This window comes from Anopheles stephensi, chromosome 3 (assembly GCF_013141755.1).
Source record: "Anopheles stephensi strain Indian chromosome 3, UCI_ANSTEP_V1.0, whole genome shotgun sequence".
Lineage (NCBI taxonomy): Eukaryota > Metazoa > Arthropoda > Insecta > Diptera > Culicidae > Anopheles > Anopheles stephensi.
This window is the reverse complement of record NC_050203.1, coordinates 81,405,760-81,429,414: the sequence shown is the minus strand read 5'-3', so window position 1 is coordinate 81,429,414 and position 23,655 is coordinate 81,405,760. Positions and strand designations below refer to the sequence as shown.

Sequence of the window (23,655 nt, the reverse complement as noted above, 5' to 3'; positions counted from 1 at the left end):
AGCTTCTGAGCAAGTTGTGAGTTGACATTAGATTCGCCCAAACTTCAATGAATAATCCCCTCCAGAATAGGATCCCTTTCGCACGCTTCACTCATCCATAACCACATAATACACATCATTGAGAAGATAAGCTCATCAAAAGGACCATCCAGCACCATCAAGAAGAGTCCTTCCCTAACCGCCGCCAAATAGACAAGACTACAATAATGCACTCCACTAGCTCAACTGCACTCATGCATGATGCAAAAAAGAAAACGGAAAGGGTGCGATGAACTTCCACCGAAACCGAACATATGGCATCAGACAGCCAACCGAGCACGTCGAGTGTGTTTGTTTAGGCGGCAGCTACTTGAGCGGATAATGAAGAAAGTAACGCACCAGATAGCAACAAACCGACTTGACTTTTGGCAGTTCCATCATCTGTTGGGAAAATGCTTCCCACCATGAAGAATCGGTTCCCGGTTCGGTTCGATCTCTGTGCCCGACTCTCCCTTTTGCTTCCCAATTGGGAGAATCTTGCAGAGGAAACCTGCATTTCACGCTGAATTATAAACTTATTAAACTTACCACTGTAAACCCTCGCGAGGACGGCTAGGCCCATGTGTTTCGATTTCAATCACAATTTTCTCGCCTGATAGTAAAACGGAAAATTTATGAGTCGTTTAAATGCGCTAGCAGTTAAAGGTTAATTCCTAGCATTCTCCACAGTCATGCGTGACTTCGAACAGGATTCGAACGTCTGACATACGGGACGGTCCGCCCACCCATCCGGACAAGCAAGAAACATGTGTCCAAACGTTCATCTCCGGGTGAGTTTGAATAAATGAGAGCAATTAATAGATGTCCACACAATCTGGACACTGGGGCACCGTCCATTTATATCTGACACTGTGGGACGAAGAGAGTCTGGGAACTTTGACGTTCGGGACGTTTGTCGCGCAGAGTTCAAGCCGCAATCGATTTGCATATCAACCTTCGATAACGAGCACTCTATTGTTGCAGCAAACGGCAGACATTGAGAACGTCCACAAACTTGTCAACCATACCAACCGTACGTGTCAATCAAATGGCTGTCAATTTCTGATGACGATCCTGGTCATCTCGGTGCTTCCATTCCCAATTTGCATTAATAATTCCAATCGTATCCCTGGCTTGTAATAACGCTCATTCAATAGTTGTTTGTGGTTACTCCAAGCGTTCGAAGAAGATTAGGGATGACGCACTCGAGGACCTCACGACACATTAAAAATTCATACCAATCGTCAATAATCGGGAGGGGGTAAATCAAACGTCAATAATCGAAACACGGAATATCTATTCCATGAGAGTTTTTGATATGTTCGGAACCACCACAGAACGGTGGCGGCCGAAGGTCAAACACCACCAAAGTGCTTCCGAACGAAAGAAACATGGAAAGGAAATATGCTAATTTCCATTACCGAAGAAATAAAAGCAAGTAAAACGGTTTTCCTTTTTTTTTGTGTGACTGTGTCTCCCTCTTGTGGGCTTGGAAAACTCCGTCCCTACCTCCCAAAAAAAACCAACCCTTGATTGACTTCTTCACAGAGCGAACGAAGCGAATCGCCGTTACGTAAAATTTGAAACCCCTCGGATAAAGTGTTCTCGCTCGGCAGCGAGCGTTGTCCGCTTGTCCGCACCCCCAATACTCGTCCCTCGTTCCCATCCCATCGTGCCAAACCGCTGGTAAACACATCGCAAATCAACATCCTCCCTCCCGGGGGGTGTCTCCTGTGCCAGTTGATAGCCGGAGAGCCATCCGGAAAAAAGGGAAGGAAAACATATTTAAAAACACTCCAAGCGGTGGTAATTTAATCAAAATTGAACAACAACCGACCATGCACTCGTTGCGTTAACTTGCCTGGGGTTCAGAAAGGAATAAGGGGACGATTTTTAGGACTATTCGGCCTACTCAGTATCCCCAGCCCAGTCAGTCGGCAGGATGTCTCGAGGGCGTACCGGGCGTAAATAGGGAATCTGTTTTGCTTCTCCTCCAGGGCACGGTGCCTTCCGGGCAAGTGCGAAACAGATTGAAACATATTTCCCACATTAGCCCAAATGCACATCATCCCGTGCGAGGGCGAAAGCGAACAAGGGATGGCGCACTTTTCCTGATAAGGGCAATTGATTTTCCCACATTATCCTCTCATTTCAATTGCGATGTTAGAAGCAAGCGAGAACTTGATGGATGTGGTTGAAAGTGATCTAGAAACGTGTCCAAGTGATCCGCTTCCTTCTAGAAGGCTTATATGATTCTAATAGGAATTGAATGTCCTCTTGTCCATCCTACATTCTATGAACACCTATCATGAGTTGCAGATTTTCCATGAGGCTTTCAAGTGATTTTTCATCTCAATTTCATGCTTCGTTACACGGCAAAGAACCAACGGCAGCCGCTTATCTCCCTCTGGAGATCACTCTTTAGGTCCCAAGTGTCTTCTTTAAAGGTGACAAAAATGTTCATCCCAACAGGACAAAGGAAGCAATTCATACAACTTGCCGCCTGCAATTTTGTCTATCCCGCAAAGGTGTCAATAATCGAACACTTTACAGCGCAAGCGGTACGGTATTGTTCATGCTAATCCTCTTCGTTTCATAGGCCACTTCTGGAAAATTGCTCACAAACAAAAAACAGAAGGACAGCGGTTGTGCTTCGTGGAGTGACCGGCAAGGCAGGTAGCATTAATATTCATTTCTTTACATCCTTTTCCGCCACCTTTAAGTGACCGAATGACAGTGCAGGAAAAATGACCCACCAAAAGCTAGGAAGAAAAGGATGTCACAGAAAAAATGGGTTTCTAAGCGAGACAGAAGAAGAACAGTAGTTCATTCATTTACATTTTCGGTTTTTGGAAAGCCTTTACGGGCCTCTATGCCGCGAACGTGTAGTGCAACTGGGAAATAAAACAAATTCACCCAAAAATGCAGTTACCGTTTCTTTCACACCAGCTAATCCTTCCGACGCGGAAAACCCCTCTTTCTAATACACTCACCCCTTTTTCCAGGCCAGGGTTCCATGTGTCAATCATCAAATTCACACCATTCCGTATTTGCGAAACAACCAGTAGAATCAGAGAACGAGAAGCAACAGCAAGGGCTTCAAATTGAAACTTACTGCACGGACGGATCTCAATATACCACTGGAAGCCTTGGTTGGGTTAGGGATGTTCGGATATAGGAACCTCCTCGGATCACCACGGCTCACAGATCACACGAGATATGATCTACTTTTCCAGCAGCAAATCGGCGTGGTTTTACGCGTGACAAACAAGCATCCCCTTGGAAAGGACCCTTCATTGTAGCTTCCTCTATGGTGAGGCTACTGTCGGGTTCTTCTCAATGTGCGCACCCAGCCAATAAACTGTCTAAGCGGTTGAAGCGACGGTAGGGACAACTCATTTACACCTGGACGGGTTAGACATTACTGCGGGAAGCGCACCTTTATTCTGTGTCTGTGTGCGTTTTGTAGAGACACAAACATCAGGGGACGACTCGAAGCCCACAGAAGATCATCAAAAACCACCTCAACTAATTCGATTTTCAATCAGGAAGCCTCCTTTGGCTGCTGCTCAGTTTCCAATAAAGAAGCAGGAAGGATCAATCCAGGATTAGAGGCCCAATTCTTGATGCTTTTTTCCCATTTAAATCTGCCTCTCGTTTGGCAGATTGAGGCTCTGTGGATTAATAAAAGGACAAGAAACGTTGAAGAAGGCTCGTCGTGATAGATTTGTCACTTCTTTGCCCTCAAATTGGCCATGATCGGGAGCGCTTGGTGACGCGCTACCCGACATTTATGATGGTTAATTAAGGGGATGTATCAGTTATCAGCTGTAAGCAATCCCTTTTCGGTAGCAATTTGCAGCATTTTTAAGAGTGATTCCTCTTTTAGATTTAATTTCTAATATCACAAATTTGTAAAATGCAGCCTGGACTTTCTCGGCGATTCTTTCGCAGCTGTTATAAGAACGCGCCATTTTTTTGGTCCCCTCGAAATGTCCTCAGAGCTGTCAATCATCTCGTCCACGTCCACGTCAGGAGCGCACCGGAAGACGAGTTACCTGGCGATGTCTTCTGTTAGAAGTTGGACCTCACATCACAACGAAGTCTCTCGCTCTAGATGGCAACTGCTGGTCACCTTCTTAACTTCTGTCCGAATATCCATAATTAGCATAAGAAAAGGAGGGATTCAGTTAACAAAACTTCAAGACTAACTCTCGAGAACCCCTCGCCGAAAGGAAAAACGACTTCGATTGATTGAATAATGGCAACTAATGTCGACTACTTGTTAACTGACTGGCCTAAACGCAATCGAAAAGCGCGCCAAAGGAACCCGCCGGGAATTGACCCGCAGTAATCAAAATTCATGAGATCGTCTAAATATAAATATCAAATTACAGGGCGCAGACTTCACTTGCCACTTGGCCACGTATCATAACGTTCATCTGTCAATCAAAATATTTTCGTTGGAAGAGAGAAAAGTAAACCCCTTCTGAGGAGAAATAGGATTGAGGGACTATCGAAGAATCTTGAAGTGTTGCCCAACGGTTCTTTTGAGTTAAGTTAAGGCTTATAACCTCAAAAATTCTATAATTTTTAGTAAATATTTAATTTAAATCTAGAAACACAATTAAATTATTTCATAAACTCATAACATCCCCCATTAATTTACACCCAATTTCAGTAGCCAGTGTGGCTAAAATGCGTATCCTGCCCATGCTCGTAATTTCATCAACATGCTTCCCGCCAACAAAACAACAGCCGGTTCACATGCGCCCGTGATGCTGCGCCATGATGACAATAAATGGCGTCACATTTCGAGGTAATTAACGCAAAAGCTTGTGTCGATTTATCGGAGCGTAAATTATGTTTTCATCCCTATCATCCTCGTTCTTCCCATCGGGTTGGTAACTCATTAAAATTTTAGCACTGTGACAAACGTACAGCACCCAGCCCATAGTTGGTTGGTGAATGTCGCAAGAGGAACAGGAAAGAGCTATCCCAACTATAGACCACCACCAGCATTACCAGGTGTGTGACTGTGAAAAGTTTGGTCAACTACTCTTACAGCGAAAGCATAATTAATATTTCACTCCCATCACGTATCACGGACGCAGTGGCTGATTGTCCAGCCGCGCAACAACAGCAGCCAGCCACAAACTTGAAATATCAAAACCACTTTGATGTGTACGAAAGCTGTCCCTCATGCGGAAAGGCCTCCCGCACGGTGCCGTTATCAAATCCTTGGTTGGTTTATTCAAACTCAAGCTAGTTGAAAGGTGTGGGTTGTTGGACGCTTCCACGCAAAATGTTTATGAATGGTATAATTCATATCAACGTTCAGCTACAAAAAAAAAGAGGCTGGAGTAACTGCACACTGCAACAATAACCTTTTTTCAGGGCCGTACCGCGCTTCTTTCCATGGCCCCGATGCATTCAGGATTGAAAAAAGAGTAGGAAAAAGTGCTGCTCCCGGCATACCATTATCCTCAGCTGGATGCACATGATATTTTAAGCATAAAATTTTAATCATAATTTTATTGCAACTTTTTAATTTTCACGGTGAAAGTTTTTGTCTCGAAAGAATTGTATAGGACGGCGCGTTTTTTGTCGTTCTACTACCCACCCAAACTTTCAACCAGTTAAAAGCATTAAAAGCATCATAGCTAGCAATGCATAAGCAACAAAAAAAATCCCAAACAATCCACTCGCAGGCTGCATTGTTCATTTAACTCTAAATGAAACTTGCTGTTAGCCGTGCTGTCCACGATTGATGCTTTGCTGTCGCTGCCAAGCTGTTGAAGTGCAATGACGAGACGTGTCGGTTGTGGTATGCGCAAATTAATTTGTCAACATATTAATATGTTTGTGGAGCGTATTTATAAAACAAATGCACACATCTGGTAATGAGGTGGTCCATCCGAATGCAGCCAACCGCAAAACAATATTCACAGGTGGCTGCCCATTTGCGGAATTTATTTGCCAGCAGCAAGGATTAAACAGCACTGTATTATTAATTGATCAGTTTTTTACGGTTCTTTCAATTTTCGTTTTTGTTTTATAGTTTTTCAAATGATTTCAAACAGAATTTTAGAAAAAGTTTTTCTTAATAATGTGGGTTGTAGTAGATAATCCACAAATATAGGATCCAGCTGTCATTAGCACTGAATACGTTTATACAGGGTAGTTGAGTATTTTGTCGTAAGGTTGAAGACATATTGTCCAAAGTTGATACTGGCGTTTAGCAGAAGAGTAATATTGTATTTCAATGTAATAAGAGTCCCAAGACCACTATTTCCCTTCCAAAAACTTGACCACAACTCCACAAAACAATCTGTTTTTCTGTCCAAGACACTAACCTGCCCATCAGTTTTACGCTGCATTAAGTAGCTCAGGCCTTTAGCCGAAAGCCAAAATTTACGACGGTAATAACAGACAATGTCCTAGCTTCCTTCCACCTTTGCCATATCCGGAGCACGGAAAACACACCACGACAAGACAAACGACGAACCTTACCGGCTCTGGTGGACGAGCTGCAATCCAGCAAAAGAACACAAAAACAGGCTCTCTTACTGTCCAGCGTCTGTCGATTCGAACGGAAAGAGTCCTTCCGGGGAACGTTGGTCGCATACCAGAAACAAAGGAAGAAAAAAAACATACACCAGAAATACGAGAAACTACTCGGCTATTTCGTTTTGCTAATTCTTTTCCCCCTTTTTTCGGGGGTTAGCATGTGACGACAAGCGAACCTGCATCGGTCATCTCCACTCGTTCATATTTTGCTTCACCTTTGCAGAGCTTCGTTTCGAGCAAAACCACCACTGGCAACGACTGGACAGTAGTTTTTCATCCCCAATTCTTACGGCAAACGACTTATTTTAGCTTTTGGTCTTTTTTCTGTCTTGGTTCTTACGCTACCAGCACACTTAACCTGGTAGAATAAAGGGGGAGATGTACTGCTAGCTATATCTTAATAAATGTGCTTGTGTCATGTTGCGGTGATAGTACAGGTTAGTGTCTTGATTTGCCGTCCGGACGACATCCTCGCCGAGGATGCGGACCAAACTTCGCCCACCCTCAGGCCACATAAAGCAGGCGCACCGGGCAACCTTCGTCCCATCGCAGAAACATGCTGCCAAGAACTACTGCACAGAAACAAAAGGGGAAAACTTGCCGAAATAGAAAGCACGGGCGAGGGAGTTCAGGAAATTTATTACATTATTACACAATTCATTCTTCACGAACCGTTTGCCTGTTCCTCGCTTCAAGGGTTTCCCGAGAGGGGAAGAAAAAACAAAGCCCACACCGATTAGTATCGCTAGCCAGTAGTTTGTGCTGAAGACCCCAAGACAGTTTATGCTTAAGCTATCAGGATGTAAGAGATTTCCCCTCGTGCGAGTGTGTGTGTCTATTTAGCAAACCGGTGTTAAGTGAGAACGAATTTCTCCTTACACAACGGATAAGGATGGACGAAAATTGGAGGGGAATGACGCTAGGATTGAGTATGGTGTGAGGAGGTCAAGTGCGTGCTACTGACTGACTTGATATTGCTTTATGATTTATCGTTTATTACTTTTTATGAGTGCCTGCGTGTGTGTCTGTGTACGTTTACTAGCTTCCCGGAAACTGGGAGGGTTCTTATGCTGAAGCAAGCAGTCACGTTCAACGCCATTTGCTATTAATTAGTTGCATGTTTGTTGATGTTCCTGATCCCTTCAATCTACACCGATTTTCAAATCTAAATTTTGGGAGTATTTCGCTATATTTCGGGTAATTCAAATTATTTGAAAGATTGTGATGAAGTCCTTCCTTCAATCATCTTCAACCACATTCAATCAATTAGCCGTGATGTACGCCACTTCGAATGATTATTTCTTCTTCGCATCCCATCAATAACCGATTCGCCAGTGTCGCCGCTCAACTGGCACCACCATCCGGCACACATCCGGTGGTAACATAAATCATAAATCTCATACGCAAGCAATCAAAAACAACACACACGCTCGTCCCAGCCGGAACAGCCATCGTCCCGCAACATAAATGATTAAGCAATAATAATAACAGCGACGTGATCGTACGCCACCGACGCCAAACCGATTGATGATTACGACTGCAAACCATATTTTTGCTATTTTTTACCTCCTCACCCATAAGATCTATTCCGGGGCGGAGACGAGAGAAAAAAAAACATTCTCTTGCACACTGATTTTACGCACGATTACGCCCCGAATCCATTGCCAACAGACGCGGACTGCGTCGCAAACCATCCGCAAAACTTTGCGGAGTGGCTTCGGAGATGCGCACCCGGGCGAGCCGTAAATCGGTTCGATAATCGAGCATGCGAAAGACATGAGTGATTATCTCAAACCTCCTCCAGCAAAAATGCTTATCATAATGCGTGTGGAGGATGAATGCGTAAACGGGTTGGAGAGGGGGTTTGGGTGAATGATTCCGGTTGCCAAATGCCAAAAGACAATCGAGCGATTTAATGATAAAGTCAATCATCAATCGGCACGCTATCCGTTTGGAGATAGCTGCGGCATGAAATGTCAACCCGGCTGCGAAGGTAAATCCCGCTCATCTATGATACTCAATCAGCTATCATCGCTCGGTGCACGGCTCGTGTCTTTAGGAATCGATCATCTCCACCCTGTAGTTGAGCTCAATTGAGCTCATCATTGAGGTAGGTGGATGGTTAGGTGAACGCGGTTAGGGATAGTCATTATGCCGTATCAACACACCTAACGCCATCAATAAATGACCATTTGCGAGACTCACACTGACAATCTTATCCACTAGCCCCCGTTAAATCGTCTCAACCCTACCAGCTCTCTATCTTATCCTGTCAGCTGTCCCAGTGGAAGTGGCTCGTGCACAAAACACAATGTGTGTTGTGTGACACAATCGTTTATCTCCAAACTGTCACCTCTGTCCGATTTGCTTTTTCTGTCTGGTGACGTACCATTACGATCGATGCGACACAATGTCCCATCATCGGCGAGATATCGAAAGACACCGACCGGGGTCTCGGGGAATCACCGGATGGGAATCCCTCTCGGGACGACACTCACCCGAAAAGAAAAATTGGAGCATAGCACCTCGGTGGGTGCGCTTAAGCGGAATTAAATGAAGATCGATAGCAATCTCCGGGCACGCTGGACTATCAATCACCGAATGATTACTGGCTCACCTGCTAGTTTCCTTTGGGTGCGTCTTTGGAAGCTCCCGTGCACAGTAACTGGACAAACGAAAGGGCATGTGTTGTTTACTGTATGTGCGACGTGCTGTCAAGTAGCGCCATCTCACCAATCGATGAATTAAGTCACCGGAAAGGAGATCGATGTCTGCTGTGTCTGGCTAGCTCCGGAAACACCTCGGTGATGTATCGAAGAAAGTTGGATCTATTGTTGTGCAATCGCAACCGAGTCAGCAAGCCAAAATAATGAAGATGTCCAGATTTTACAGATTCCATCCGTCTACCTGGCTCAAGAATTGTTCCTTCAAAAACGAGGCTTTCTTCAAGAACTCGCCCAAAGGAGACACTTTTTGATGATTCTTTTCTCTTCACAATTTCTTCGATCTTTATGCCTTGTCAACTTCGGAGAAAAAGATGTCCTTTGACGAGGTGATTATCAATGACACAGCAAATTCTCCTTCAAAAAATCAAAATACAATAAATGCTGATTTGACAGTACGAAGCAAATGCGAATCGCTTCAAGAGCCCGTGAACGTATCAATTTGTTCTACCGAGTGCTCTTGCTTTTATTTATAACAACTGTTAGACACACACAAAAACCCTGTTCCAAACAAGAAAAACAAATATCCCAACATTATTCTGCAATATGTTACCGCATCGAAAGAGCAAACAAAAAAAAGATCAAAGATAAAGCATTACACATCTCAGCCCATAGCACCCTCACGAACAGGCTTAACGAATGGTAAAATACCTTCCCGAAGCGAAAAAAAAAGCGGCATATCACGATCATTAGTACAAATAGCGCACCACGTCAGTGATGCATGTAATCCGCACACTCGTCGTCGGCAGCAGTGCGCAAAAAGCCGTAGCTGCGAGGGTTTGCTCTTCCACAGAGCAATGTGTGGCATTGGCAAAAATGGTACTACCGTTAAATAGATTAAACTTATTTGCCAGTAATTGTGTTGCTGTGGGCTGCGGTCGTTCTGCTTCGGGTATGAAAAAAACAGGCCGAGCGCAACAGTCACCGATCCCCATCCCGGTAGCAATTATTGAGTGTAGAAAGTGAGAAATCTCCTTAAAAAATGTGTGGAATCATCACACACACATCTTCTGAGATCTTAGCCGAGGCTGTTATCTTAATGATGCGTTAATATTGCTTTTGATCCTTCCCTGAGTTCACGTAAACGAATCACTTACCTCCCAAGCGAACCGTCGATCCATCGGTTCCCGCAGCAGCTTGCCAACGAACGGTCCGTACTGGGTGCCCTTGGGGATGGTTTTGAGCGCCACGACCGACCCCGTCTGGATGTCCAGATCTGGTGGTGGTGGTCGCTGTAGCCGTGCCATCTGTAGCAGGAACTGTTCCGCACTCTGGAGCTGGTGGGCGAAAGAGATGATGTTAGGTTTGCAGAAATTTCGATGTCCTCCCGAGGATCTTCACCGGCCGTACGTACCTTTAGCCGCTCGCGAACATCATCGGCGGTGGGTAGAAGGTGATGAGGCAGGGATGTGGGCAAGCTGAAGTCTGCCGGTCCGTGATCGTGATGCTTGCTCATCGGTACCACCTGCAGCCCTGGAGGCACTTCTAGATTGACGGGTAGTCCACGGGATGCGTCCGATTCGTCGCCACTGATGCCTGGAAGATGACGAGTACAAGTGAAGAATTAGATCAGCCTTCAAACATTTAGTCTTCTACATCGCTCCATCTCTAGACATTCAATGGAAGTGATGGTCCCCGAAAATTCTTCCACGAATTCTACTTGCGTCACTTTCAAGCTAGCGGTTGCGCATCACAACCAAGAAGAGCTATGGATTTAACCACATTCCAGCACAACTCTTTAGCCCAACCACAATGTAGTGTAAACACATTAGCACGAATCGGTTCCCACTTGTCACCCCGGGGGAAACTTATTTTACGACCATCTCCAAATCGTCGAAATATCCAACGCCTAGTTAACGTCCCAGCGGCTATTGCTTCTAACTCGTGCCTCGTACGGTTGTCTTCGGGCAAGATAATGCCGATGCTCTGTGCTGTCGATGGTTTCGGGCGTCTGGCGTTCTTCGAACACGGACAAGACTGTGACACTTACGATCATTGCCGTACAGACACATGGCCTCCGCTGCTCGGCGATGGGATTGCGGCTATTCATAATTGATTTTTTTCCCATTTTCCTAGCCAGCCAGATTGTCAACCAGCGACGCACAACTACTAAGCACTTGAGAGCGATCGTACGTTTCGGATGAGTGGTTTCTTTCACTCACAAAATTACACCAGATCCATCAGATCCACAACCGACCGATGGTGTGGTATTAAAATCAGAATCCATGACTGACCTATTTATCCCCGCATCAGCATCAATTACCAGCCGCTTCCATTACATCACACCCAGCCATTGAGTCTCAAAAGTCAAACTATCGAGTTTCCCCGAATCACGAACTTCAACACAATAACACCTTCTCCAGGAAACCCCTTTTCTTGCTTCGAGATGTTAAATTTCGTTGGTGCTGATTGAAACCGAACAAAACAACCGGCACGAGCCATCAGCATTATCCCTTGTGCTGGGTAACTTATCCCGGATTTAAATACCGGTCGATTAATGTAAACTAATTTTATTCTAATTTGCCGACAATCCGGCCACTCGAATCGCAAAAGCGAAACAACAACACATTTAAATATCATTTGCCAGGCAAACTGCCAATTGAAGGTAACAACTAGGGGCACGGGGTCCCTTGAGGAAAGAAACTTAAAACCTTCTGGACCTAGAGAAACCGGAACTACCAAGGAAACAATCGGCTGAGAGAGAGCGAGAGAGGCATATAGTTTTCCTTGGAAATGGTTTAATCCTGCGTGAAATCGGATCTTAGATCCGTTGATCTGTGTCACCGGGAAGGATCACCGGTAGGAAGTACGCAGAGAAAAGTTCGGAAGCAAAGCCCATACCCAAAAAGGGATTTGAGGCCCTGACTGAGGCAACGCAAAAAAATATATCAAAGGACACCTTTACCCACCAACCAAACTACCCATATCAAAACGGGACACACACACACGCAAAAAGTATTAAATTTAAAACCAGAAGAAATTGCACCAACCACGCTCGCACAAGCACGGGTAGACCCCTTCTCGAGAAACTGTCAACCGTACCGGAGTGGGCAAAACATGGGTAAACATTTATCGATGCCCAGTGGCGGATCAGATATTTAACGTCTTCATTTCGGGTTTCCCCCCCCCCCCCCTCCTTGGTTGTCTGTTTTTAATCTGGTGGAAATTGTTTGTTTAGCCCTTGTCTGTTACGGGCCTCTTTTTTTCTCGGGACGAGAAGACTTCAAGCATTCTACCGCTTGTTCAGGGGTGCAAAAAGCCAATTACATCAAGGCGCTTCTTGAGGAGTATCGCTGGAGGTTTTCTTTTTCCTTTCTGCCACATTTATACCAGCTAACACCTCAATCGACCTCAATCGGCGGAATTTGAAGGATTAAGCTGTTGGGATTGTTGGACCGAACAAATTGGAATCATCTTCCGAGCAACGGTTTTTTCGCCTCAATCAGCTTCAAGATCTTCGATTCCGAGGCTCATCTCAAATTTCTTCCCAAGAATCGATCGATACCCCAACATTCGGTTCTGCACACCGACTGTGTAATGCGCGTTTTCGGTGTTTAGTGTCCGCAACACAATATCTACTACACCCGAGCACAACATTACACATCATATTCCAATTGCCAAAATGCGAGCATGAATGAAAGGCAACAATGTGTGCGGACCAAAAAGTAATGTTACGGACGTGCCATGTCACCAAAAACCCAACCCACACTGTACAACAATATCTGGATCTTTCGGCTACTAAGCTGCTGAACATAGCACTTTTCGAACCACTTGTAAACAAACTCCAAATCACGATATGACTCGCACGCCCAAAAAAAAGATGCCAACGACAGCGAACGCCTGTGTGATCTTATGATGAGCGATCGCGGTTTGCCCTAAGTTAAGGGCGGCGGATGAATGATACATATCGTACGCCTCAAACCAACAATGTATCGGCCATGGGACGTCCCGAGCGGTTTAGTGATATTAGATTCTATATGTAGAATCACACACACACACACTTGAAGCGAAAATAAACATTGACCGACTTCTTCCGCTGCGACTTGATAATGATTTGGATTGGATCGGCGTACTTTGTGCGCCGTGGTACATTGTTGCTATCGCCGGACTGGATGAGCCATTCGAAGGCAGCTTCATCTTTTCGATGACTTTTTTTGGGGGTTTTCCAATCCAACATACCACGCACTGCATTCACCTGTAATCGTATCCAATTTCCTTACCACAAACACACAATCGGAAGCACTCGCTCCGAACAAAACCACACAACAACAGATGACATCTCGTTTCCTTCGGTTAGCCCTATTTTACAAAACGGTAGCTTAATATCTCCTGCAGGAATCTTTTCGCATGCCTGCACATCAATCGGGACCAACAATCTCTTCCGCGCACATCCACGCGGTGCGTTACTTCGGGATTTTTTAGTTGTGTTTATCATCGGCCGGGGCAGCATACAAGCCATCACGGAGCTCCCGGCGCACCGAGCTTTATCTCTCTTCTCAGATTCCCTATTCTGTCTGCGCGAAACAGGAAGCAGATTGCTTCATTTCCTGATCTGGTGGGACTTTTTGTTGTTGCTTCACTCCTCTTCCTGAGGCTATCTCTGTGCAGTAGAGTCTTCTACGATTGCTTGAACGAACATGGGGGGAAAGATAATTCATATCAAAACTCATCCCAATGACGATCGGATGCGAAACAAGCTACCTACAAGCAGCATCTTTTGTCTCATGAAGCTGTTTATTCTTCGTAACTCATCTTCATCCTTAGCGTAAAAGGTGATCTGCGCGAACAGGTACGTTCCGGTGGACACACACCATCTCTCTTGGTTGCTTTAACACCGCAAAACACACACACAAACACAATGTCCTTCAAGGTACGGCAGACACAAAGGAGGATCACAAAGCGATCAGAATATCCTGTCTCGGTGCGGTGTTTTAAATTGCGGTCCACACTTGCGTTTCCCTGTTCTTCCCACCGGAAACGATGCGGCTGAGAAGCGTTTGAATGATAACGAAGGACGATCACGTCTTGTGTGCTCGGGAGATATTGGATGCAATTTGCACATCGGAGGGTTTCTGGAGATGTTGTTTGATGTTCGAAAAGAGCTACGCTCACGTCTAGGTGAGTTGTTGAAGACAAATAATGCTATTAGGACACAACAAACCTAATAAACTAATTCTTGAACCTAGTGTTTGAAGAGGACCTCTCAAAAAACTTGAGGACCTTTTTTTTCCTCCATAAGGAATACAAGTATGCGGCCTAGATTTCATGTAACATGTTCAGATAAACTTCAGCAACGCACCACAGATCCTGCCCCAAGATCTAATATCCACCGCGTGTCGTGGAAACCTTCCCAAGGCAGCCGCTCGATTTACAATACCTGCATCTAATTATTAGCGTCTAATCTGAAACAGATTTGCAAAGCAAAACTTAGCAATAAAGCAGCAAGGAGAAACTGCTCGCTGGACATAAAATCGAATCCTCCAGCTTTTATTTTGGCAAAACTCCGTACCGTACACATAAATCTAAATCCGGCAAGGGTCTTGAAGGTATAAGGTGGTAGTTAACTTATCGTCCGGTTCGGTCCGGTCCAAAAAACCGTGGACATAAAATATTTCAATGCTCGTAAAATGAAAAAAAGCAGGCGAAACAAGCGAGTACATATTTCACCTCTCACCGGGGCTCAAGAAGGTGAAACCTCGAAATGGCCACCCGGCAAAGCAACATATCTGCCATAGAGACTCGTAAAAACAAAGCAACAGTTCTTAAAATATGTCGCACTGTAAGTAGGAGGAATCTCTAGCGCGTACAAGGAGAAGAAACGCGAAAAAGCTCTAGAAAATGGTACTAAATTTTCTTATTTACCACGACAATGCTCTGTGTGTGTGTATGTACACATTCTAATCAGCAATGTTTTGTGATACCTCATTGTATTTTTTTCCTCCCGAACCATAAACTGTAACGAGGAAAGAAATCTGTCACGTAAAAAAATGACCCATCGTGCCAAGTGGAATGTGTTTCTTTTTTAATATCGCACTTCGTTTTTGGCACTCCTTGAATTTATGTGTGTGTGTGTGTGTTGTGGCTTCATTTGCGTACGAGCCCCCTCCCCCCAGCAATACACACAAACATTGAGCACACAAATAACAACCCAAAATTAATCGCCCAACAGAACCGTGGTTAATAATCATCGAAGTATTTGCACGACCGACCAGGGAGAGGGGGACCCCACTATAACTCTATTACGTCCTCCCACCAGGGTCCTCCTAGCTTTTCCCGCCCCATCTTTACTGGGGGTAAGTATTTTAATATTGAACAAGCACGCTTGTTCCCCGTGCAACGGTGGGCACCCTTAAAACGGCGTCCGCGAAAAATCCCAATTATTCAATCATAAAACAACGACTAAAATGGCACCCACGGGGAAAAGGCCCCGGCTCGTGGCTTACAGGTTGCTATATTTTACTTTTCCAGTATGAGATTTTGGGGGGGGGCTGTATATTTCCCCACACACACACACACCCACGATCAAATTTATGCAAATCAGATAAGGTAGTCAGGGCATTGTTGCACGATTAAAAGAATCACACACCCGTTCGGGCATGATTCGATGCTAGATGGCAAGGGTAGGGATTTTTCCAAAATTCCCTGGTTACTCTGGTTTTATTGGTTATTATGGTTGTCTGGGTGAAAAAGTAGTCGGCCGGACCAAAAACACCACTGACCCACCCAGTTGCGCGAAAACGGCAAACGGTTTAATCATAATTAATTGAATTCTATAATCATGTTTTCGTTTGGCTGACTCGTTCGGTTTCGTGTGCGATAAGAAGTTAAGGTACTTCTCGGACAAAGTCATAATATACACGCTAATCGCACGCAAGTGCTTTTTCCCGGCCTGATGGTAAACATCCTCTTATCTGTAAGGTGTTTGCGTTCCCTACCTGGCATCATTAATTCGATATCGACCATAGCATGGATGGTTTGGTTTTATCCACTGTTCACGCAATGTTGGTAATATTTTCCACGTCTTAATCGCTTTCACACACTGTTTCACTGCTCTGGATGTCTTCAAACTTTTATAATGGGTTTTATTTTTTTGTCATTTACTGCACTTCATGATTTATTTTGATTGTTTCGAGCTAATTTTCTTAAACATCATGTACACTATTTTACTTTTTTTGTTTTTTTTTAATCTCTTAGGTCTTAGGATCTCTTGGGATCTGTGTAATCAATTTTGTCACATTAATCACATCACATTAGAACAATTTTTTTTATTAAATCCTCACAAGCTCAATTCACTAAAATATTCCTTTCAATTCCTTCAAATTTCACTTTTCAACCTATTTCAAAACACACACACTACCGCCAGGACCTTTCTTTGGACCACAAATTTTCCACGGTGAATCCTTGTTGGCCGACACCAACCAACATCCCGCGAACCGAAACCCCGTCCGACCGTAGCGCGGTAAAGCCGAGCCGAGCAGCAGTGGTAGTAGAATCGAAAGCGCGCCGGCACTGATCTCTGCAGCAGTTGTCTGTCTGTCGGAGATGCTAAGAATAGAGTAAAAATTCTTCCCAACACACAGGCGCTTTCAGGCGTTCATCGTTCTCGAATCCGAAATCCGATCCTCGATCCTGCTCACACGCTCGGCCACGGTTTGTCCCTTTTCGGCCCGACCCGACCCTCGGTACAATACAATCAGTGCCACATCAGCAAAGGGGTCGCTGTTTTTCCACCGACCGAACGTAAAGAAGCGTTCATTCACTGATGAGAGAATACACCGTGCGGAAGCGAGAGAGAGAAAGAGAGAGCGAGTGAAAAGCGAGCGAGAGAGCGCGAGTGAGAAAGAATGAAGCGAGGGGAAAATGAACTCAAGCGAGCGAATCTTCCACGAACGGGGAGTACTGTTGAGTGATAGAGAGATAGAGAGTGAGAGGAGGGAAAATGTGACTAGGGGGAGTGGGAATGCGGGTGGTATCAACCAACCCACAATGAAAGCACGATGATAAAAATAGTATTTGCTCCCCCAATTGTCAAAGGGATGGTCACTTCCTGCCTATGCGCAATGACTGTGGAGATACAGCCCGAACGGCGCATCCTCGACGAAGAACACACATACACACCCGGTGGCACCCCCTCGGTATATGACGCGAGGGTGACAGTGCCTCAAGGAGGAGCCTTCGAGTTTTTGGTGGAGGGTTTTGGAAACATCAGTGGGATATGTCTCTGGATGGCACACACATGCGCATGTATCCTTCCGCTATTCCGCGGCCAAGGTCTGCTTTTATCTGTCGCTCGTTCACTCTACCGTTTCGGGCAGCCTCGCGGCTTCTCTCGCCTCTCTTCGTGTGCACGGTTTGTCTATTTGTCCTGTCTATGTCCTTTCTCGAGGTCATAGGGCGCACATGGACGAGGGTTCCCAGGTCCGAATGAATGGATGTAGTCATGACAAACCTCAGCTGGAGAATGGTAGGGCGAGAAGAACTGAGGGTAGAGTGAGAGTGTACCTCCAAATCTATTTTCTAGAGATTTGGGAATGTTGTGTTACTTAGACTTAGACTTATCAAAACGAAAGTCCCAGAGATAAAAAGCCGTTCTAGATGGGTTTATCTACTCTTCTATACGTCACCAAAGTGTCTCTCTTTTCCGACCGTGTTCATCTCCGAGCTCCGTTCTCAAATTCTCGTTGAAGAACAACAGAACTCCGGCAATGTATCTAAACATACACATATCTCCGATTCCCGGTCACAGTTCATTCTGCCCTTCACAGCATCACCATCGTCATCATTCCGCATTCTGTCTCTCTGTGTGCTGCTCTGTGTAATTCTATGCTGTATTTAGCTCCTCCTCTCCAATTATGCTACACACGGCAGCATAATTCCTTCCACCAAGCCAACCAGTCAGTGAGCGGCAGCGTTACGCAAAAAAAAGAACGACGAAACGCACACACAGCAAGCCAGAGATAGAGCCGAAGACAACCCACAATCATCCGATGCGAAACAGATAGGGGATGATGATGATGACGATGATGACGATGCTGACAAACAAGGGTTGAATTGTCGTCTTCGTCGTCGTAAGGATCTATGGGGATCTATGCGAGCGAGTGAAAGAGACACAGACACACAGACACATAGAGAAGAGAATAGCCTGTTTGGGGAAGATTTCTAGTTCACCGAGGACATTCGGCAGATCACTAAGAGCTTCGCGGTACGAGAATTTGCACCGCCTCGGACGATGATCGTGTCGTGGTGTTGTCTCCCATTAACGAAAGCCCCCGTCGTCGGACAGAAGGCGGGATTTACAAGAGGATGATGCCGCAATTCTATAGGATGCATTTGCGGCTCGTCACTCTCTTCTCGTTATCTCATGTCCTTGCGCCGGTGACGTATCTGTACCTATTCAGAATTCCAGCACAGCGAGCGCTACAGAGTGTGCGCACACAGTGTCCTCACCGATTCCTCACATCAAGTCCCCGGGCGAGGTGGTTGGATGGTGAGCGAAGATAATCATTGCCAGTGAGATGAATTCTAGTTCTGCTACACAACGGTACACACCGGTCGGGATGATGGACAGGCTCCAAATCCGACCTCCGGCGACACATAGTAGCTATGGCAACGGTGGCAAAACGACACCAACACTAACAGCGAACAATTCTGAGAGATGCCACAATGATAGCGCCTGACGGTTGAGGGGGCAGGAGAGTTTTTTGTTCGTGTGAGTTTTCTGGAGCACTGTCATGTATTGTGACGTTAATGTTTCCGTTCTGATGTTAGTAGCACATAGCGTTTAGAGGCAAGGATTTGGGAGTTATGACACCAGGAAAAAAAGTTTGATGTATCACTCGGTAAAGAGCTACGTAAATTCTAGGAAATAAAATGTATCGTTTAGGTGCTCCCGTTCATTTCTCGTCTCGGATTCACCGGATTCCTGCACGGTCTCTTCCAACATGGAGAGATATATTTTTATATAATCTTCCAACTGGGGGCAGACATCATCGTGATGCGGTAACAGCCATCCTTCCACGAACACGAGCTTTGTAACCTCCATCGTACATGTTGTTCCTTTTTCGTTCAGACACGGGCACACACACACAAACACACCCGAAACCCGAGGCACACCCATGTGGGTGCACATGTTTTCACTTCGTCCAATCGTCGTGGTTTATCTCCATTTATCTGTCAACGATTCTAAATAAACGCCGAACGAACGAGGCGAGAACGAGCAAGCAAAGTGTGGCAAAGCGAGACCGACTGAGGTTTTACAGATTGCGGTGACTGCTGGTAGTAGTCACCGACGGCTATACACACTACAAGAGCATCGAGGATACATAAGACGTTAGCAACAGAGAGAAGCTGCAACATAGAGGCCAATAGCAGAAAAAAACAGCGTACACACCGAGCTCGGGAAACGGGATGAAATGTAACGACTCTTGCGCTATCATACCCCCACGGCAAGGACAGGACAGGAGAGTGGGTCGTCGTTCTGGCGATGGTGGTGACTTACTGGGAGCGCTGCTGAGGCCTTGACTTTATGTAACAATCTGTACGGGTCGGTCTCATGAGTTGGCGATGAAGCATGATCTCACAGCCAATGGCAGATAACGAAATCCCGAGATCCGGACAAAAACAGACATTTTGACAGCGACAGCGAGAGATAGTGGACAAGACGAGATATTTTTAGACACCATTTTTTATCACTTTCTTCTACTTGAGTCGCTCTCAGATATGGTGGCTGAAGTTGGTGAGAACTATCTGCAAATGCTGAAGTATCCGCTTTCTTCCCATCAAGGAGTGATCAGAATGTTGTTCTCCAATTATTTAATCCCTCCGACAACTTCACAAAAAAAACCCATCCCAACAGTACGAAACTTTGCTTCCAACAAAGCGAAGCGCGATCATCGACCGAAGGCTACCGATACGCCAGATAATCCGCCTTGGCCACCGTTAAAGCGAGGTTATGCTCAATTTACCACCCCTTGTACCGTACGTCCTACAGTAGCGCGCCTGTTTTCCACCGAAAACCGCATGTACTTTCCCTATGCAAGCTGCTGCCGTATGTAGTCCCCTTTGCAGCTCAACTTCCTCTGCCCCTCGTTCTCTTTAGCTTCCCTGGTTTTGTCAAACACATCCCATAATGGTATAATAAAGTTGTTCGCACATTAATGCGGATTTTCTTTGCCGTATAATGTTGGTGTATGTGGTGCCGCTTCACTGTGTGCCATCGCCGTTGTTTGTGATTGTGTTTCCCGCTGTCTTTCCGCTGTAGTGGTGGTCCCTTTGTTGCACTTTTCCGCGTGGGTCCATCCATGGTGAGGTGAGCGAAAAGCCGGGAAGATTTTTATTGAACGCTGCTAAATCGTTTGTTTGACTATCGTCTTTTTGACCAGAAACGATCCTCATAATCGCACTCTCCCCCAGGTTGTAGCTGGTGGTTCGCGTTTTTAAGGTTTGTTTTTTTGTTCTATTTTCGCTCCCGTTTGGTACCATATGCTGCCACACAAGCGACAGATTGCACCAATAATTGTTAATCCGATCTCGTTTGCACAATGTGACAGGTCATGATAGGGCTGAATCGTTCAATTATCACCAGCAAGATTAGTTGCCTGATTAGAGCAGGGTAAGTCGAAGAAAAATGTATTTAAATAGGAGCTATTTATATTAATTGTTTTCGATTAAATTAAATAGCACAAACTATTATTTCTTTTTTAAAATAAAAATGAACTTTCTTTAGATCTTTCAAACGCTCGGAACATTCAGGATGCTGCTACTCCTTTCTTTTGTCCCTTTCCTTCTCATAGATCCATTTATTTTCAATCGTTCAAAAGGAAAAATAGATTGCATCATCAGAGCACACCTTTTCTTGTTCGAGTTCCCGAGGCCATTTTCTCTCGCTCTCGTCCGGATGCTTGCTGATACACGGGGAACAGAATATTGATTTCACCAGCGAAACGAAACCTTCTTCCACAGCCGACGACGACGAAGAACGGTAAAGGATGCGTGCCAGGACTATCAAAACGTTCCGAGAACCTCGAACAATCGGTTATCGCTACAGTTACAACGGAGAATCGTATATTTTCTTGGTTTGCTTGGTCGCTCGATTCAAAATATAAAATTGCCAACGATTCCACCAACGGTCCCGGTGCCTGGGCCGACATAAGGCAAAGGGCTAAGCAGTGTTCCGAGAAAGGAATCTCCACTAGCCAAGTATTTATATTTTATTTGTGTTTGCACAAAAGCACATTCCCCAACGGTCCCGGGGAACCATTTTCCCTTAATGGGTCCATCAAAGGACACGTTTTACGGGCGAAGCTATTCGGATGCATCGCAGCCCAACCCGGCAAGCCACCTTAGCAAACCTTGAGCAGTTCGATTTTTCTTCCCTTATCTCGCAGCACAATGGCTGCGATGGTGGATGGGAAAAATAAATGTTTTAAAGTGGAAAACTATTCGCCCACACCCGGGGAAAACCCACCCTCATTTTCCACCGTATCCGTTTCGAATAGAATCGATGTTAAATTGAATGTGTTCGGGGTTTTTTCCTTTTCTTTCCCTTTCTCTTGAGAAGCTATTATTTGCAGAAGCAGAAATCCTGAGTCTCCTGAGAAGAGTTTCTAGGAAAAGAAGGATAAAATGTAATACCTACCTCCATGAAAATGGCACTGGTCACTGCCGCAAACAAGGAACTGGCGCGTGGTAAGTGCGAGATGCACAGCCACCACCACTACATACTATCGCCGTACTGGCCCTTATTGGCCGTTTGGCACATAAAAGTGACAAGTTATCCTTCTTGCAGTATGTGTTTGCCACGAGTTCTCAAACAGCACAATAACGGAACGTGCACTCAAGTGGCAAGAATGCAGTGAAGAAGTACAGCACTACTTAAGACAACAGTCTTTGCACCTTATGGTTGGAATGTGCAATTTTTCACTCTCCAAAATTGGTCATTGTCAAAGTCCAAGAAGCTCGCTCGTTTTGGGTGGAACGCATTCCATTGAAATGGGTTGAATTTATGGTCTTCCTCCCTCAAACAAGGCAGATTTATCTGATCACACCACCTAATAGAATCACACTTTAAAGTGAGAAGTAAAGGATGAGATTGAATTTAAACTGCCTGATAGTAATGGCAAGCCTGTCCAGGGTATCTCCCGAGAATTTTCTACCATTCCCAAAAAAAAAAGATCCCATCGCGAATTCAATTCAGCTCAACGTATCAATGGTCGTTACAGTTCAAACTCTTTGGAATTGAATAAATATTCTTAAGCTGTAGCTCTTTCCAAGATCTGATAGGGGTCGTCCATATCCGGATGCCGATTTCCATATGGAAATTATTCGTCTGATAAAAGCCTTCGAGCGGTATATGAGAGTTTTGCCTCTGCCAACTGCTCCTTAGTCTCCCTTTCTTAAAAGATGTCCACCATGACATAGCTTGAAGAGAGTACAATCCTTCAGAAGAGCTCCAGGAACATCGCAACTTACATCACACTCACTCTGCCTCGTTACGAACAAGCTCCACAGGCAGTCCCCGTTCGACTACATTCAACAGTAGCTAGACGTCCTGCCGTTCCGAAAGAGGCGCACACTATGCCAAGACCCCCGCGTATCTTGGGACTCTATCAAATATCGTGACCAAGGTTGAACGGTACATATCTCACAGTACTATCACGTCACTTTGTGCTCAACATTGTGCCTCATGCCGCGTTGGGTGACGTGGTAGAGTTGTCATCGGCGCTGAGCAATGTCGGGACTTATACGCGCCCTTGGATGTTTGACGCTCCCAAGCGTCGAAGACGAATCCATCTGCGTGAATTGAAGGAATGTCACCGAGTAGTTAGTGCCCCCCATGGTGGAAGTTCGTTGCCGTTGCGTTGCCATGATTGTTACTGATAAAGAGCGATCGATGATTCCTCCTGGCAGGGGAAATAAGTACGAATCAGGACTCAGTGGTCGGTACAAATATTTGCTGTGACCTTCAAACTGTGTTTTGACGTATCAGAAGAGAGAGAACTTCTCCTTTGAAAAGATTAAATAACTTCCAACAAACTGGATTACCAGTGTAATTGATCCAGATACAATACAAGCTTTCTGATGTACAAATTATCAAACAAATTCTACAGGCTTATGTTAATGTTTCAATTACACACACACACCGTGACAAGACTCTGAACACATTAAAGCGTGAAAATCCTATTCCAGCAGCAGAAAACGCCAGGCACATTATCATACCTTACGGACTCCCTTACCAGAAACCGCTAATGCAAGCATTTAACAAACATCGCAACGACACAACGCACGCAACGAGACCATCTTCGCACCCCGTAACTTCCTTTGCCTTGTACTTCAAAGCGGACGA

At 45.2% G+C, this 23,655-nt stretch overlaps 1 protein-coding gene across 5 annotated transcripts in view; it reads right to left on the bottom strand.

Annotated features, from left to right (window-relative positions):
* The window catches only part of LOC118513003 (transcription factor hamlet), a 92,497-nt gene that overhangs the window by 27,676 nt on the left and 41,166 nt on the right, over positions 1-23,655 (bottom strand). For 4 of the 5 annotated variants that reach the window (XM_036058260.1, XM_036058261.1, XM_036058263.1 and 1 more), the window contains 2 exons: positions 10,666-10,847; positions 10,409-10,588 (listed from right to left, as the gene is read on the bottom strand). In XM_036058260.1, the coding sequence (XP_035914153.1) occupies positions 10,409-10,588; positions 10,666-10,847 (362 nt within the window). Of the gene's footprint in view, positions 1-10,408; positions 10,589-10,665; positions 10,848-16,246; positions 17,390-23,655 lie in introns of those variants that run through there. The other variant, XM_036058262.1, reaches the window with a different exon arrangement.